The sequence below is a fragment of the Nomascus leucogenys genome, chromosome 16, assembly GCF_006542625.1.
Source record: "Nomascus leucogenys isolate Asia chromosome 16, Asia_NLE_v1, whole genome shotgun sequence".
NCBI classification, from domain to species: Eukaryota; Metazoa; Chordata; class Mammalia; order Primates; family Hylobatidae; genus Nomascus; species Nomascus leucogenys.
Window position 1 is genome coordinate 61546886 of NC_044396.1, and position 18617 is coordinate 61565502.

The 18617-nt window shown below is 34.0% G+C and overlaps 1 protein-coding gene across 1 annotated transcript in view; it reads left to right on the forward strand.

Moving 5' to 3' along the window:
• PKHD1L1 (PKHD1 like 1) overlaps positions 1-18617 on the forward strand; it is a 163575-nt gene that overhangs the window by 48342 nt on the left and 96616 nt on the right. Inside the window, exons 22-29 of the mRNA XM_003256116.4 lie at positions 1824-1987; positions 3249-3421; positions 7820-7967; positions 9733-9887; positions 12031-12153; positions 12623-12728; positions 15835-15945; positions 17909-18073. Of these exons, the coding sequence (XP_003256164.2) occupies positions 1824-1987; positions 3249-3421; positions 7820-7967; positions 9733-9887; positions 12031-12153; positions 12623-12728; positions 15835-15945; positions 17909-18073 (1145 nt within the window). The remainder of the gene's footprint in view (positions 1-1823; positions 1988-3248; positions 3422-7819; positions 7968-9732; positions 9888-12030; positions 12154-12622; positions 12729-15834; positions 15946-17908; positions 18074-18617) is intronic.

Sequence of the window (18617 nt, forward strand, 5' to 3'; positions counted from 1 at the left end):
TATGCATTGCATGACTGTACCAAAACATCTCATGTACCCCACAAATGTAGACACCTAATATGTAACCACAAAAAATAAAACTAAAAATTTAAAAAAAATTTAAAAACTTATCTGCTGTGCAGTAATTTCAAGATGCATTACATTTGCTGGAGTTCATGGATTTTCTTTACCCTAAATGTTACAAGACCTTTAAACAAGAATATCATGATTGTTAAAAATAACAGGGTTCCCTTGATATTACCAGTCAAGATGAGATACATTTATCCGCTTCTAACAGGTATTTCTTTTTTTCTTTTGAGATGAAGTCTCACTCTGTTGCCAAGGTTGGAGTGCAGTGGCGTGATCTCAGCTCACTGCAACCTCCACCTCCCAGGTTCAAGCAATTCTCCTGCCTCAGCCTCCTGAGTAGCTGGGATTACAGGTGCGCACCACCCTGCCCAGCTATTTTTTTTGTATTTTTAGTTAGAGACGGGGTTTCACCATGTTGGTCAGGCTGGTCTCGAACTCCTGACCTCGTGATCCACCCACCTCTGCCTCCCAAAGCGCCGGGATTACAGGCGTGAGCCACCGCACCTGGCCTCTAACAAATAATTCTAGATCTGCTTTAATATAGGTCAGACAGTCCACCCGGATCAAGTAGATGTATTAGTATTTGTCGTTTTCATTACACTGTTAGTGTTAAAAGTGCCATTTCCCACCCCCCAAAATTGTTCTACAACCTTCCAAAAAGTGGTTTGTAGTAGTAAATCAAGTTTTAAAATCTAAAAACAGGTTGCCTTTCTCTTCAAAACTGGAATTATTTAATCACAAAGGCACAGTGTGCAGTTCAGTTTTGATATCATTTGCAGTCTCCTTTTCCCTTATAAAAGGTCCTGTTCAGTATGCCAAATTTTCTAAGTTGGGGTTTTTAAAATTTTAGAATTGTATTAGTTGTACAATTCTACATCGAGGCCCTAAGTACTTTTTTTTTTTTTAATTTAAAGAGCACTTTAACTTAATGTGTTTGCATACAATTTTCTAAAACTGATATGTGTAGTCTAGTCTTTGATGAGCTAGAGGTAGATCCCATGATGAGTTTATGAACCCTGAAGAAAATGGGATTATACAGTACTCAAACAAACTAGTCAGTTAATAACTACAGTGGTAGCTGATGAAAGATTATTGTTAAACTGTATTTAATTATTTGAATGGAAATATTTATATATGTGTTAAGAACTCTTATAGCTTTAATGCTTAACTGTAATTTATGGGATTCCAATGCAGTTACGATTTAATGGAAAATCTGAATCTGAGTTATACATTTAAAAGGTACTGTGCAACCATTTATATCTACAAATAACACCCTTCTAGCACTTAGAACAATGGACAATGCTACACCAGGGAACTTTCCTGGAAGTGTTATCAAGTTCCAGTTTTGCTTCTTAGCAGCGGACTGAACTTACTGTTCTATGCCTGGTATTGTTCACTAAAATTGTTGACTCCATTCTTGTGTCTTGTTTTGTTAATGTGCTCTACACCAATGCCTGTGCTTTTTAGTTTCCTTACTTGTTGTTACACAATGTTATTTTACATTCCTATGGCTACTGCCAAGGCTACAAATAAAAGAAAGCTATATTTGTATACAATGCTAAATCTTTTACTGCCAATGTAAGCTTCTGCCTGCTGTGCCTTGTTATGGCTGCTTTTCTGTGCTAATAAAGCTCCCTTGATGGTCTTCTTGTGGGAAAAAATATTTTACTCTATAAAATTTTAATGCTTTTTAAAGTATATTTGCTTAAACATTACCACTGATCTATACAACAAATTAATCTACCATATTTCAGCTGGACTTACACTTGCATAGACCTTCTGGATCTCATAAGAACGAAATACACTGGGACAAATGTTTCTCTTCAAAGGATTAGTTTACATAGAGCATTGGAATCACAGTCCTTCTATGTGGATGTAGTGTACATTGGACACACATCTACAATCTCAACATTGGATGGTATGTTGTATCATTTTATCTCTATTGTAATCTAAATATAATAAAATCTTACCATGGAAATTATTTTTACATTCTGTAGTATGGATAGAAACATTAATCTCTAAATATTAGTGAGTCATTCTTTTATCTCAATAATATTATGATTTTATTTTGTAATGAATAGTGCAAGGTGATTATTCCAAGGATAAATGAATCCTTAATGAAAACTTTCTCACAATAGCAAGAATTTGCTTTATACTCCAGGATTTCGTTTATGGATAAATATACTATGTCAAACATTTTCATTTTGCTTTGTTTTATTTTTGAGAAACCAACCACCATGAGAGATCTATTCCCAAAATGCAACTATGGACATTGACATCTGTCTACTAAGATTGACTTGAAACTTTCCATAGACTTGAGTGATAATTAGTAATACTACGCATGAAACCTTCATTTCAATAGTGTTAGCATTGTGTTTCTAGTCATGTTAATAGACATGACATTTATTAGATGTAATAATAATAAAAATTAAACTCTATGATCTTTTAAAAAATTAACCTAACTCCAAACAGTCACCTTAAAAGTGACTTTTCCCATTTTTGAGAGGAACATTAGAATCCTTTTCTTTGGAACTGCTTTCAAGTGCAAGGTGGTGAGTTAACTGATTTTTTTTTTAAATGTAAATGTTACTACTTCATTGTCACTCCTTTTGAATCTGCTGTCACCAGACCTACATTATGATTGGTAGAACATGTATAAGACAGACGGATTGTGCTGGGATAAACGTTGTCATTCATTAAACGATATTCACTTAGCAACTCCTATGTGTCAGGCATTGTGTCAAGTACTAAGAAAAGAGCAATGAAGAAGACAATCTTTGTCCTGCCCTCATGAAGCACACATCCTAGTGAGCATCACATTTGGGGGACCTAGAACAGAACAAAGCTAACTAACCACAGAAGGCTGGAGGAAACCCAGGGATTGGTAGCTTTCAAATATTTGGTCTTTACTTGATAGGGTTCATATGTCAAAAGCCATAAAGCTTTATAATATAAAAGTGAAAGTTTAGCAAGCTTCATAAACTACTTGCCTTCAGGTCTTCTTTCTAATACTTGATTTTAAATACTTTATTCCATGACAATGTTGATATTTTTTGATGATTTTATTTTTAGCAACAGAAGCAACGCACTTTTATCTCCTTTCTCTTAGGTTGACTTTTACATGACAAAAACCACAATTACTTTTACACCAACCTAATATTTTTATTTATATTCTTTAGAAATGCCCAAGAGAAGACTTCCTGCATTAGCAAATAAAGGAATATTCTTAGAGCACTTTCAGGTGAATCAGACCAAAACAAATGGGCCAACTATGACAAATCAATATTCTGTGACAATGACTTCATATAATTGCAGTTACAATATACCCATGATGGCTGTGAGCTTTGGGCAGGTAAGCCTAGAATTTTGCATTAATTTTTATGTAGTGAATTTTATTTTTAATTTTTTTAAATAACCAACATACAGATGGAATATTTTAACAGGAAAAGACAACTAACTATTCTAAGGTTATATGAAGATTTGGAGTATGAAAATTGACTTTAAGTATTAAAAAATTGTTACAGAAATATGTCTATGGGAAGGAAAACAGGGAGAAATAGCCTTAAAAAAAAGTCATATTTAAGCAGAGTTTTCTCTGTGGACTTAAAAGAAAAAGTTATGGTCTCTTCCAATAAAGATCCTTAAACAGATATTATTGAAAGAAAAGTTGAGATTCTGCATTATGCTTTTAAATTGTTTTCTGTTATAAACACCGTTTATTTTTGTTTGTATGAAAATTTATACAAAGGAAGACAGAAGTGGTTTTTCATAATTCCAGAAGGACCTGAACAATTGTTTGTACATTTATAAGGTTAATATTAAATATTACAAATATAATGAAACATTAAAAAATTAAATTTTTATAAAAAGATTCAATGAGTTAATATAATTTCCTACCACAAACCAAAAACAAGTATAATAAGCTCAAGATTAAAGATTAAATAATCATTAACCATTGTAATTGGATTAGACCCTCACAGAAGACTTTTTGCAAAGTAAACAATTTTATGATTAAAATTACTGAAAAATTATAAAAACTCCAAAAAAATTGCCTTTATCCCATCCTGGCCCAATGTTTTACTCTTAATATCTTCAAGATTAGCATCTTACAAATGCTTTTCAGTGCTTTACTCTTAGCTCTATTAGAAAATATAGTAACTGGCCGGGCGCGATGGCTTACACCTGTAATACCAGCACTTTGGGAGGCCGAGGCAGGCGGATCACGAGATCAGGAGATCGAGACCATCCTGGCTAACACGGTGAGACCCTGTCTCCACTAAAAAATACAAAAAAATTAGCCGGGTGTGGTGGCGGGTGCCAGTAGTCCCAGCTACTGTGGAGGCTGAGGCAGGAGAATGACGTGAACCCAGGAGGCGGAGCTTGCAGTGAGCGGAGATCTTGCCACTGCACTCCAGCTTGGGTGACAGAGCGAGACTCCGTCTCAAAAAATAAAAATAAAAAATAAAAAATAAAAAAATAAAAGGTAATAACTAATTCAGGGCTCTGTATTCTCAAAGCATCTGTATCAAAATTTCCTATTTTTCAAGATTCCTCAATAAACTAATTGGTAATTGTAACCTCTATCTTTATTTATCAAAGGTTACATTGAAGAATACAGGACTTAGATTTTTGTGACCTTTTAAAAAAATTCAGGTGACAGGTACATGTAATAATATGCACATATGTTAAATGTATAGATCAATAAATTGTTTTAAGAACTTTAACATAATTGTAGATTCACATGCAGTTGTAAGAAATAACACAGAACTATTTTTACATCCTTTACCCATTTTCCCCCATGATAATTTTTTGTATAATATAGCATAATATCATAAGGAATTTGACATGATAAAATCCACTGACCTTATTCAGATTTTTCCAGGATTGTGTGTGTGTGCGTGTTTGTGTAGTTCTTAAACAATTTTATCACAGGTGTAGATTCATCTGACCACCATCAGAACAGTTCTATTACGAGCATCTCTTGTGCTACCTTTTTGCAGCCATGCTGTCACAGCCACCTCCCTCGCTCCCTTCCTCCTGCACTCACTTATATATGGCAACCACAAATTCATTCTCTCAATAATTTTGTCATTTCAAGAATGCTACAAAAATGGAATCAGATGTCATATAATCATACAAATACATAGCTTTTGGATGCTGGCTTTTTTTTACTCAGCATAATTCCCTTGAGATCCATTCAAATTGTGTTGATCAATTTATTCATTTTAATTGCTGAGTATATTTACTGTTATGGATGTACCAGTTTGTTTACTCACCCATTGAAAGACATTTGAGTTGTTTCTTGGTTTTGGCTATTATGAATTAAACCGCTATGAACATTCATCTGTAGGCTTTTGTGAGACATAAGTTTCCATTTTTTCTGGGTTAAATTCCCAACAGTGCAATTATAGGATCGTATGGTAAGAACATGTATAGTTTTTAAAGAAACTACTATACTTTCTTCTGAAGTGGTTGCACCATTTTAGATTCCCACCAGCAGTGTACGATCCAGTTTCTGCACAATCTTGCCAGTGTTTGGTGATGTCACTATTTTTAATTTTAGGCATTCTGGTAGGGTGTGTAGCGATGGCTCATTTTCATTTTAATTGATATTCCCTAATGGCTAATGATGTTGAACATCTTTTTATGAACTTATTTGCCACCTACATATCTTCTACTGTGAACCGTCTAGGTATAATTCTTTTGTCAGATATGTGGTTTGCAAATATTTTCTCCCAGACTGTACCTCACCTTTTCATCTTCTTCATAAGGTCTTTGACAGAACAAAGTTTTAAAAATTTTATGAGGCCAAATTTATCATTTTTTTTTTTGCTTTTTTTTGATGGTGCTTTTGGTTTCAAGTCTAAGAACTTACTTAGCTCTAGGTCCTGAGGATTTTTCTATTTTTTTCTAAAAATCCTATAGATTTACATTTTATATTTAAGGCCATGATCCATTTTGTGTTAATTTTTACATATAAGATGTGATTTTTGGCTGAGGTTCATTTGTTTGCCTATGCCTCCAATTGTTTCAGCGCCATTTATTGAAAAGGCTATCTTTCTTCCATTTAATTACATTGGAACCTTTGTCAAAAATCATTATTTGTGTGAGCATATTTCTGAGTTTTCTATTCTTTCCATTGGTCTATGTGTCAGTCCTTCCACCAATACCACACATTCTTGATTATTGTATCTGAATAATTAGACTTAACATTGAGTAGAGTGATTCTTCTCACTTTATTTTTCTTGTGCAAAATTGTTTTTGCTACTCTAGGTCCTGCGCCTTCCCCTGTAAATTTTAAAATAAGATTATTTATGTCTACAAAAAAACCTTGCTGGTATTTTGACAATAATTACATTAAATCTATAGACTGTTTTGGAGAGAATTGACACCATTGTGATATTGAGTCTTCCAATCCATGAACACAGTATGTTTCTCCATTTATTTGTCTTCTTTGTACTTTACTAGCATATTTAGGTCTTCATTTATTACATTTATCAGCATTTTGCAATTTTCAGTTCAGGTCTAGTACATGTTTTGTGAGATTTATAAACGTGTTTCATTTTCTTTGAGCAGTTGTAAATGGTCTTATGTTTTTAAATTCGATTTCCACATGCTTATTATTTATATATAGAAATGTAATTGATTTTTGTGTCTTTATCTTATATCTTATAACCTTGCTGAATTCAACATATTTTTACAAAGTAGATACACTCATGTAATCACACCCAGATCAAGATAATCATTAGCTCCCCAAGTACCTTCCTTGAACCGCTCTTCTTTCTTAAACTCACTCCTCATTCCAATAAACACTCTTTTGACATTTACTACCATGAATTATTTTCAATTGTTCTTAAACTTCATATCAATAGAATCATACAGTGTGTACTCCTTTGAATCTAGCTTCTTTCATTCAATTTTGTGAGATTCACATTGCATATACCGTAGTTTCATTCTCTTTTATTGCTGTACATTTTTCCATAGTATAAATATGCCATAATTTATCCATTCTATTGAACAACTTTTGCATTATTTCCAGCTTGGGGCTATTATGAATATAGCTGCTAGGAACATTCTTGCTTATGTCTTTTAGCACTAATGTTTATTCATTCTGTGGGCTAGAAGGCTTATCATTTTAAATTTTAGAGTAGTAACATATAACTAGAAGGGATCAGAAACAGGGGAAGATAATTTTCACCGTTAGGGTTACAATCTATGAATTTCTACAGCATGTGCTGCTTCTGTCAATTGATTAGCACTGAACATTAAACAAGTATTTTTTTTAGCCTGGATCAGCCACTGTAAAAATCATAAACTTTCTTAAATTGTTGGTTAACTTTTCAAGACTCCATGTACTATTTTTTAAAAAATTGTTTTAGTTTTTTAATAACCAAGACCACATCTCATGCTCCTTTGCCTCTCTGCAGTGATTAGCACTGTAACTTGAACAGAGTGCCTGCTCTATAAATATTTGTTCCTTGAGTGATGGAGGGTGCATTCTGAATTAATGAGGTATTACTGCAGTTCCAGCTGATTGCTGCACAGATGACTGAGTTGACTTTGGCCTCATTATTGCAGCTATATAGGTATGGCCTGTGTTGATTTATGTGACACTCCTTAATGTTCTGAAGAATCCTGAATGCATGAGGTTCATTTATGCCATGTCACAGGATTGTACCATGATGAAATAGAAATCATGTAAGCCATTGTAAAGTTTAATCATTTTATCAATATTTATTTTGGAAATTAGATAATCACACATGAGACAGAGAACGAGTTTGTCTACAGAGGAAATAATTGGCCAGGCGAGTCAAAAATTCGTATTCACAGAATTCAAGCAGCATCTCCACCTCTAAATGGCAGCTTTGACATTCAAGCTTATGGACATATTCTCAAAGGTATATGAAAAAAGTTTAAAATATTGGCGTATACACACACACACATATGTATAACATTATAAAGTGTTAAATGTTGTTTAACTTGAGCATTACTACTTATTGATACATGCAAATATATTAATTATTTATTTGATATATAAGTAAATATGTGATATACTAAAGTCACACATGCATATATATTAATATATACCATATTAGGGTCAATTAATAGCCAATCATAATGTTGTTTCAAATCCTTCTTTTTAATAGATTAGGAAACAATTCACCCATCCAAAGCTAATATTATTTATTTTGATTTTTTCCCTTAAAAATAATATTGTAAAAGTCTGCAAAAATTTATAACAATTTTTATAGCCATTGTTTAAAGGCAGTTGGAATTATGACTTTCATAAGTCAAAACTTTCTATAATACATGCATTTTAAAAAATAAGCATTCATTACTTACTGTGGTAGCCATAAACAATAACAATAATACTAAAATAGAAAAATTGAGAATTGGAATATGATTTAAAAAGACATCTATAATTGAATTATCTAAGTCTGTGCTATTCAGTATGGTAGCCATGAGTCATATGTGGCTACTGAGCACTTAAAATGTGACTAGTGCCACATGTCAAAATATAACATTTGAATATAAGGGATTATATGCAATTTATTGCTATTAAAATATTTTACCTGGTTTTGTTTTCTTTCTAAAATATAGCTACCAGAAAATATACAATTATGTATGTGGTTCACATTATTTATCAGTTGGACAAGACTAATCTAGACAACTGTAATAAACATTTTGGTGTACTCCTTTTTAGTAGTATTTCTCTTATAATTTACATAATTGAGAGTATGTCAGTAATATGAAGCTAAACTATTCATGGCAAGTGACATTTTTAGGTTTTTGTCACTGCTTTATCCACTATACTGGTGACATTCTCAAATGTTTGTTTCTGTTTTATATTCATGACTTATAGGTTATCAGTATTTTCAGAGACATACAAATTAACATTAAGTTATTAGTTTAATCAAAATTGATTTTAAAAATAAAAGTATGTCTATATTAAAAGATCATTTTAACACTCAATATACTCTGACACTGAGTTTTATTTTTAATATCAAAATGAATTGATATGAAAACATCAACTGATATTTGATATTTGTGAACTGATATTAAAAATATTCGATCCAAGGCCACCGTTTAAGGCACATTACTCATATAATTTTTAAAAATAATTATTAATTATTATTTTGAAATTGATAAAATTGTATATATTTTATTTCCAGGAAATACATAAATTCTTGGCATAAGTAGAATGCAAATTTTATTTTTACTATATTGGAGGGGGACATAGAGTTTGCAAGTGATAATACATAGTACACATTTCGTGTACTTTAAAGATGAAATTGGTTTGTGAATGTGTTTTATTTTATTATTATTATTTTTTTGAGAAGGAGTCTCGCTGTCACCAAGGCTGGAGTGCAGTGGTATGATCTTGGACACTACATCCTCTGCCTCCTGGGTTCAAGCGGTTCTCCTGCCTCAGCCTCCCGAGTAGCTGGGATTACAGGCATGCACCACCATGCCCAGCTAATTTTTGTATTTTTAGTAGAGACGGAGTTTTACCATGTTGGCCAGGCTGATCTCAAACTCCTGACCTCAGGTGACCCACCCGCCTCGGCCTCCCAAAGTGCTGAGATTACAGGAGTGAGCCACCACGTCCGGCCAGTTTGTGAATTGTGACTCCTGCTGTTTGCCACCCCTCTGTGAGTGCAGGTCTCCCCGCTGCTGTGTCAGCTGCAGATCTGCAGTTTGCACTCCAGAGTCTGGAGGGAATGGGAAGAATCTCAGTTACACGAGAGGGAACCTGTGCTGGCTACGCGTGGAACATCAAGTGGAGAAGCACCTGTGGAAAGCAGAATCTTCTACAGGTTCCCTCATTTGGCTTGGCTTCTCTTTTCTTCTATGTGCTGTTTGCTTATTTGAACACTGCCTTATTCCAAAAAGAGCTGGAGGCTATGTATATTATAAAAATGCAAACCATAAACTAAAATTTCTTTAAAAGGAAATTAAGGAGAAGGTTTTCTCTAAATTAAGCTGATCCAGTGTTCTCTTTCATGGAGAATAGCTGTTGGTACTTTACTCCATATCGCATTTAGAAAAAGTCCAGGAATGTGTGTGTTAGAATCCCCTTGACAGGGGCAGGTGGAGCACAGTCAGGACTGGTCTCAGAGCTAAACCGAGCTAAATCCAGACGTATGCTAAGGGGGTCCCAAAGAGAATCAGCCTCACTATCATTCTACCATGAGAGCTGTATTTTGGGGCCTTGGATACTTTTGTGGTTATAAAGATGATTTTTCCAAGTTCATAAGGGAGTAACACCTTAGGCTGTCATCTAATTACCTTTCTTTAGTTAGAAGGAAGAAGAGAATGAGGGAAAGGAATCAGGCCCAGAGTATGTGAAGGAGAGGAGTCTAGGGACTCAGATTATCAAACACTAAAAAGACGATGCTTTCAGCCAGGCACAGTGGCTCATGCCTGTAATCCCAGCATTTTGGGAGGCTGAGGCAGGTGGATCACAGGAGTTCGAGATGAGCCTAACCAACATGGTGAAATCCTGTTTCTACTAAAAATACAAAATTAGCCTGTAATCCCAGCTACTTGGGAGGCTGAGGCAGGAGAATCGCTTGAACCTGGGAGGCGGAGATTGCAGTGAGCCGAGATCGTGCCATTGCCATTGAACTCCAGCCTGGGCAACAAGAGCAAAACTCCGTCTCAAAAAAAAAAAAAAAATGCTTTCTAGTGATGATGAGAGTGCAAGGAAATAGTTCCTTCTATGCAATGTTGGTGAGAATGAAAATTAAGACAACCTTTTGGGAAGATAACTTAGTAGTATCTTAATACAGAGAGCTTATGATTCATCACTATCACTTATATAACTCTGTCCTACTGAAATAATAAGATAAATGTGAAATGATATAGGCACAAAGGTAGTCACTGCAGCATTATTTGTAAAAGTAAAACCTAGAAACCTAAATCCCCATCAATAGCAGAAGGATTGATGTAACTTTCACATTGAACACTATGCAGCCACGTGTAGGCCCACATATATTTACCTGGAAAGAAATTCATGACGTAAAGTGGAAAAAAATGCAGAACTCTACTTATGAAATCATTTGGGGAAGGAGAGGAAGTGGAGAAGACAAGGAAGTGGGGGCAAAAATGACTATGTAAACATAGAAAACAAGTCTGTATGGTTGTGCAAAATAGTAATAGTCATAAGGATGTAGGAGTTATTTTAAAAAAATACATGGCTGGGAATTGAAATTAGAAATCTCCACAATGAAGATAGGTCTGGTGACTGACCTCCTTTGGTGGCTGTGCTGGTGTCTGTGCATCTACTCTCTTCCATCTTTTCTGATCAGTCTCCTCTGCTTATTCATTGTTTCTGTTCCATATCATTTGGCTCACACATGGCCCAGCATGGAGACTCCTATCTCTTTGCTAGTCCCTGAATACATCAGAAGGTTGCCATATTTGCAGTGTAAAGAACAAATTGTATGTACTGATTTGACTTGGCTTTATTTTTACCATTGGAAGAACATATAATTCCAAAATTGGGTGAAAAGCCAGGGTAAAGGTAAAAAACAATACAAGGAAAAGTTGACTCTCGGATAGAAAGATGACTCAATTTTTCAATTATTTAAGAATAATTTATCAGTTATCATATTCAGAAAAAGCATAGGATATTTTGAGAAAATCAAGTTTAGTAGATTCATTTTCTTTAGATTTATTTTTTAATTATAAAAATTCAAGTTAATTTTAGTTTTAATTCAAGTTGTAATTGAGGCAACGTATGATAATGCAATGATCTTAATTTTTTTTCTTGGATAGGTTATGTTTATTTTTGAAGAGGCTCCTTTTATTTAAAAAAAGTGACTACAATGGTTTTGAATTTTATTTTACATCCTTTGACTTTTATTCACCTTTGCCTATGCTGAAATTTAAAATGAAACACTAGCGTGGTCATATTTGTTATAACCTTTCTACTAAAATAATTGCGTGTAAAAATAGATTAATGATTCCAACATTATTGGAGAAAAGGCTAATATGACAGTTACAAGGATAAAGGAAGGTGGCTTATTCAGACAACATGTACTTGGAGACCTACTTCGTACACCCAGTCAACAGCCGCAGGTATTTTTGAAACTTTTCTCATGATGCTTAATGTAATGTTAATAGTATAACTAGTTTGTAATATGTTAAAGACCTGGTGAAACAGGAGGTTTGACTTCTGTATTTCATGGGAACGTTTGTCTTAACATTGATCAACTTGATAATATTATTTTATGACTTTTGGGAAAATTATCTTCCTTGTGATAAAATAGTAGATTTTTTTAGCTCTACTATGCCAGAATTTGAAAATAGAGGAATCTTTCCTTCAATTTTTACAGGAGCTCTGTAAAGATGAAGACATTAAAGTGTAAAGAGATTAGGTGACTTTCCCAATGGCAAAAATGAATGAAATATCAAAGTACAAAAAATATAGACTAATTTCAGTAAATTAGCAAACCAACAAAATTCCATCACTTTTGTTAAAACCTATTCATATTCTACTGCTGCCTCTTTGCCCCTGTTCTGTAGCTTCTTGTTTCTTTACTTGAAGGTTGAAGTCTATGTCAATGGAATTCCAGCTAAATGTTCAGGTGACTGTGGATTTACATGGGATTCTGACATTACTCCCCTAGTCTTGATGACAAGCCCTTCTCAAGGTAACTTCCTGATTTTTAACCTATACTAGGGTGTGAAAGATAACCAGCAAAATGTAAACTCTGATAATGACTTTTAAAACTATGTTTCTATTACTGTCACTAGCTAAAGCAAGCAAACAGTTCTACATTGTGAAAATTAAAAACCCTATCAGAGAAAAAAGCTATGGAAAGGGCACTAATTATTTATTTTTGAAAAAAAAATATTTCTTTTGAAGCTAAAATCTTGCCTTTGAAATAGAGGATTTACTAATCTTAAACTTCTCTAGTTTCACCAGTTAGACTCAGTCTCTAAAATTTCACTTGGACATTGAGGAACTTTTGTCCAACTGTACCAGCTAGGGTATTAAGTGGAGTCTTTTATTCTATGAGACCACTTCCTCTAGGAGAGTTAGTATTAAAAGGCTAGTAACAAGACATCTGCTGTTTCATAAAAGAATATAATCGTGTCTTAGATTTGAGAATAAGAGATATAAAAATTATTGCCAGGAACTCAATCTAAGGAACACATTATACCATTTCTTCATAAATGGTATTATTGCTTCAAAAATGTGATTATGCTTTGTGTCTGAGCAACTAAGGACTGAAATAAAACAGCAGGAATAAGGATAGTAAAGGGTGGCTTTTTTCCAATCAGAAAAATAAACTCAGATGCTATAGTTACATATTTAGTCTTGATGGATAGTAGGAAAATTCGCCAACTAATTTTATATGGTACCTCCCGAAAATTTTATTTGTTAAAATTTATTAAAATTTTTAAAATTTTAAAAATAGTGCATTTTTGTGTTGAAAGAACGTATTCTTCAGACTTTTTAAAACAGTGATGATACTAACTTTGGGATAATTCCTGTTACATGGGGTTAAAACTCTCAAGAATAAGGATTTGATGAACTTTAATTTGGTTACAGTCCTTTGGTATCCTTATGTTTATATCCACTCTTGCATTTTGTAATGAATTCCCACTTTTTTTTTTTTTTTTTTTTTTTTGAGACTGAGTCTTGCTGTCACTCGGCTGGAGTGCAGTGGTGCGATCTAAGCTCACTGCTGCAACCTCCGCCTCCCGGGTTCAAGTGATTCTCCCGCCTCAGCCTCCCAAGTAGCTGAGACTACAGGTGCATACCACTGCACTCAGATAATTTTTGTATTTTTAGTAGAGACAGAGTTTTACTATGTTGGCCAGGATGGTTGAATTCCCACTTTTACATGCACTTCCTGAAAAACTATTTCTTACCCAATATAACAATCTGAATTGCCTTTTGCCACATTTGGATCATTTTTAAAATTGTGAAAATTTAAGCATAAAGAAAACTACAAAAATACATATACTTTTCACTGAAAATTAACAGCTGTTAACGTGTCATATTTACTTCCAATCATCAATTTAAGAAAGAGATATTATAGGAACAGCTAAATTTCTCTTTAAGCACCATCCCTGGACCTAGTCCCCTACATAGCTCTCAAGGGGCAATCACAGTAATTAATTATTGTGTGTGTATTCTTCCATGACATTTTAAATACCTTTTGTGTATAACACACACACACACACAGACACACACAGACACAGACACGGTCATTTTGCCAGTTTTGTAAGCTTACAAATGAAATATTACAATGTAAATGTTATTTTGCATATTACTTTTGTCATTCAGAATTCATTTTGAGATATATTTATGTGGTTTTATGTACACCTAATCAATCACCTTAAAGTATTTCATGAGTACACCAACTTACTAGTTCCTCTATTGGTGGACATTTAGACTGTTTACAAGTTTTCACTTTTACCAATAAGACTATATTGAACTTTCTTGTACAAACCTCCTATTGCATATGTGTTAGAGCTTCTTTAGCGTATATACCCAGACGTGGTATTACTGGATAACAATTGGTTGTATGAGTATTCAGTTTACTAGATGACCAAATTGCTCTCCCAAGTGGCTATACTACCAGCAAATATAATAGCAACAAATCCCCTACATCCTTGCCAATATTGGAAGTGATCGGCTTCCTAATTTTAACTATTCCAGTGGGTGAAAGTTATCCCTTTTTAGAAATTTTTCTATTCCCTTATTAGTAATGCACATGAGCATCTTCTCATATGTTTCTTGGACATTCCGAGTTTTTCTTCTGCAAAGTGTTAGCATCCTTTTCCCCTTTTTTATTGAATTGCCTTTTTAAATTTATTTGTAACCATTTACTATATTTTATGTTTACCAATCCTTTGCACATGGCTTCTGTCAGTATATTAGCTGTGCTTTGATTTAGTATCTTGTTTACAAAAACATTTAAGTCATTGATTTATTCTAGGTTATTTATTTATTCCATTATGGTCAACCCCATGACTTTGTGTATCATATTTGAGAAATCCATCTCTACCTCAAAGTCATCAAGATATTTGATTATATTTACTTATAAAATTTTTGAGTTTTGTTTTTTGTTCTTAGCTATTTGAATCTATGTAGAATCTATATTGTGCATGGTGTTACATAAGTAGGGTGATCATATATATATGATTTGTTATAGTTAAATATGTAATATCTATCTATCTATCTATAATTTGTTGATCAAACCTGGACACTTTTAAGAGGGAATGGAAGAAGCTTAAGTTTAAGACACTGGAAGACAGGTGTAAACCAGAACTGTCCCAGGCACTTTGAGATGTGTATCACCATAAACAGAGGAATCTTCTTTTCTTTTCAAATGGGAAGTGTCCATACCACTAATTGTGTGGTTTATCCTTTCCTCATAAATTTGCAGTGGCAAGTCCATCATATACTAAGTTACCATATAGAGATGTCTACTTAATTTCTTTGTTATGAGAATAATTTGTTTCTTTATCTTATGCCATATTTTCAATCAGATAATTCTTTCCACTAGTCTCTGTCAACACACAGATTCAAAATATGAACAGATATAGAGTAATTCAATGGAAATAATGGAAATAAAATGCCGTGGACAAATAAATGTTGATGTTTCTCCCTGCTCTCCTGTTAGGCTTATTGTTTATATCTTTTGAAGACAGACTTATTTTTATTTGAGAAATGTCTGATTTCATAACAACAGGTTTTATTTTTCTAACTTTAATATTGTTATTTAAATTGATCATTTTTAGGGTCCTATGAAGAAGGCACAATTCTAACCATAGTGGGTTCTGGATTTTCTCCTAGTTCAGCTGTATCAGTCTCAGTTGGACCAGTAAGTTGTTCTCTTCTTTCTGTGGATGGTAGGTACTTTTAAAAACTATTAAGTCTAATTGTTCTTCTCTAAGATAAAGTGGAATCAAAGGGCAGCATTACAATTATCTTGATCATGTACAATTATCATCATCCAGTATTACAATTATTATGATCCTTATGGGGTCATGAAATTGGCAACCTGGTCTATATAATGCCTTATCTTTGATTATGACCACAGACTATTTCACTGTTGTACGATGTCTTTATCCTATAACAGTTTAATTTTATCCTTTTTTCCCCCTTCATTTGGAGGTTACATGAAATCTTTCTTGCATCAGTGTGTCTCTGGGACACAAAAATGTATGAAGTGCTTCTGTTGTGTTCCATGGTCCTGTCTGCCCATGTTTTGACAATGCCATGCAGGAAGAGGACGTGGCCATCTCCTGACTTCCGGTCTCACTGAACCTCTCTCCATTAATGTAGAATTTAAAGATCATTCAAATTTTTTTAACATCTTGAAATAGTGAAGGCCATAGTTATTTATTTCCCTAAAAGTTGTCTTTCATAATTCTAGGAGATTTTTCTTAACTTAAATCAATTGAAATTATATAAGTAAATTCATTTACCAAATCCTTTCTGTTGTTTTTAGTTTAGATCTTTTATGCATTGTTAAGCTCTAATAGTCAATACTGCACCTGTATTATCAGTGTTCTAAAGAAAAAGAAAATGTGGTACATATACACTGTGGAACACTATGCAGCAATAAAAAAGGATGAGTTAATAAAAAAGGATGAAAACATCATTCTCAGTAAACTAACACAAGAACAGAAAACCAAACACCACATATTCTCACTCATAAATGGGAATTGAACAATGAGAACACATGGACACAAGGAGGGGAATATCACATACCAGGGCCTGTCGAGGGGTTGGGGGCTAGGGGAGGGTTAGCATTAAAAGAAATACCTAATGTAGGTGACGGGTTAATGGATGCAGCAAACCACCATGACATGTGTATATCTATGTAACAAACCTGCATGTTCTGCACATGTATCCCAGAACTTAAAGTATAATTTAAAAAAAGAGAGAAAAAAATCACTCTTCCCAACTCATGAAATCCTCAATATCAAATTCTCCTATCACTGGTGATAGAAATTATGTTTTCATACATACATCTCTGCTGAGGGATTAAATGGTCACATTTCAAAAAAAAAAAGGTAAGAAAATGTTTTCATTTACTTTTTTGGTTTTGTTTTTGGTGTTTTGCTTTTTGTTTTTGTTTTGTCTTGGTTTCTGTGTTTTTTTGGGCAGGTGAATGGAGTCTCACTCTGTTGCCCAGGCTGGAGTACAGTGGCATGATCTCAGCTCACTGCAACCTCTGCTTTCTGGGTTCAAGTGATTCTTCTGCCTCAGCCTCCCAAGTAGCTGGGATTACAGGTGCCTGCCACCACACCCAGCTATTTTTTGTATTTTTAGTAGGGACGGGGTTTTGCCATATTGGCCAAGCTGGTCTTGAACTCCTGAACTCAGGTGATCCACCCGCCTCAGCCTTCTAAAGTGCTGGGATTAGAGACGTGAGCCACCGTGCCTGCCCTTCATTTAGTTTTTGTTCATCTTTCCTGATAAAACCTAGTATTTTGCACAATTTTGGACGTAATATGTTTGACAAAAATTTCAGAATTATTAATATAAATGAGCTTATAAACTAGTTTTTTTTAAATTATGACAGTAGTCTGTTTTGGGTACAGTAGCATCAGAAGCAGATTGTTTACTTTGCTTTCATTATTGGTTTATCTATTTTCTAGGAGTGTCTGATTCATAGCCTCAGGTAGTTTATAAGGATTATTCCTCCTAAGATTCCCCCACCCATTAATATATGATTCGTTTTCTTTGGATATACTTTGTGAGATCTAAAAATGAAGGCCAATGTTAGTATTTGCAAGCATAACTTTTATCTCATAAAACCATTTGATTTACCATTTTCTTCATCTTTTACTTTTTTTCCACAAGAAAAAGAGCTCAAGTGCCAGATTCTGAATGGAAGTGCTGGACATGCCCCAGTTGCTGTGTCTGTGGCTGATGTTGGACTAGCACAGAATTTAGGGAGTGAAGAGTTCTACTTTGTTTATCAGAGTCAGATCTCACATATCTGGCCTGATTCTGGAAGCATAGCAGGTAATGGTTAATAGTTTAAACAGAGAGAAAATTGCATGCATTTCCATCAGTTCAATGTGCTGTTTCTAGTACAGGGTGAAGGGAGAGGATCCCAAAGCTTCCTCTTATGGAACAAAGGAGAGTCTCCTTTGAGAAGGCACAGTGATTAAATGGCTGACTAATTCTTTTGTTTCTTACAAAGCACAAGTCGGGGTGCTGCTTATACTTACATCTTAGGTTATTGAATTAATATCATCAATTATTACATGTTTCTATAACAAGCACATCAATTATGTCAAGATAAGATTTATTAGTTATTATTCTGCTTACCAGCTGCTTCATTTGTAACCACAGTCTCAGTGGAGCTCCTTGACCCAGAAAAAGTTCTGGGAACAAACTGGGGAAAGGAGGGCTAACACAGAGGATGGAAAGAACATAACACATTTTTCCTGTCCTGCTTCATTTCCTTTGTATGTTTGTTTTTTTGTTTTTGTTTTTTTTTTTTTTTTTACCAGGCATAGTTTAGGGTTTTGTGCTTTGATTTTGATCCTTTTGGTATGCTTTT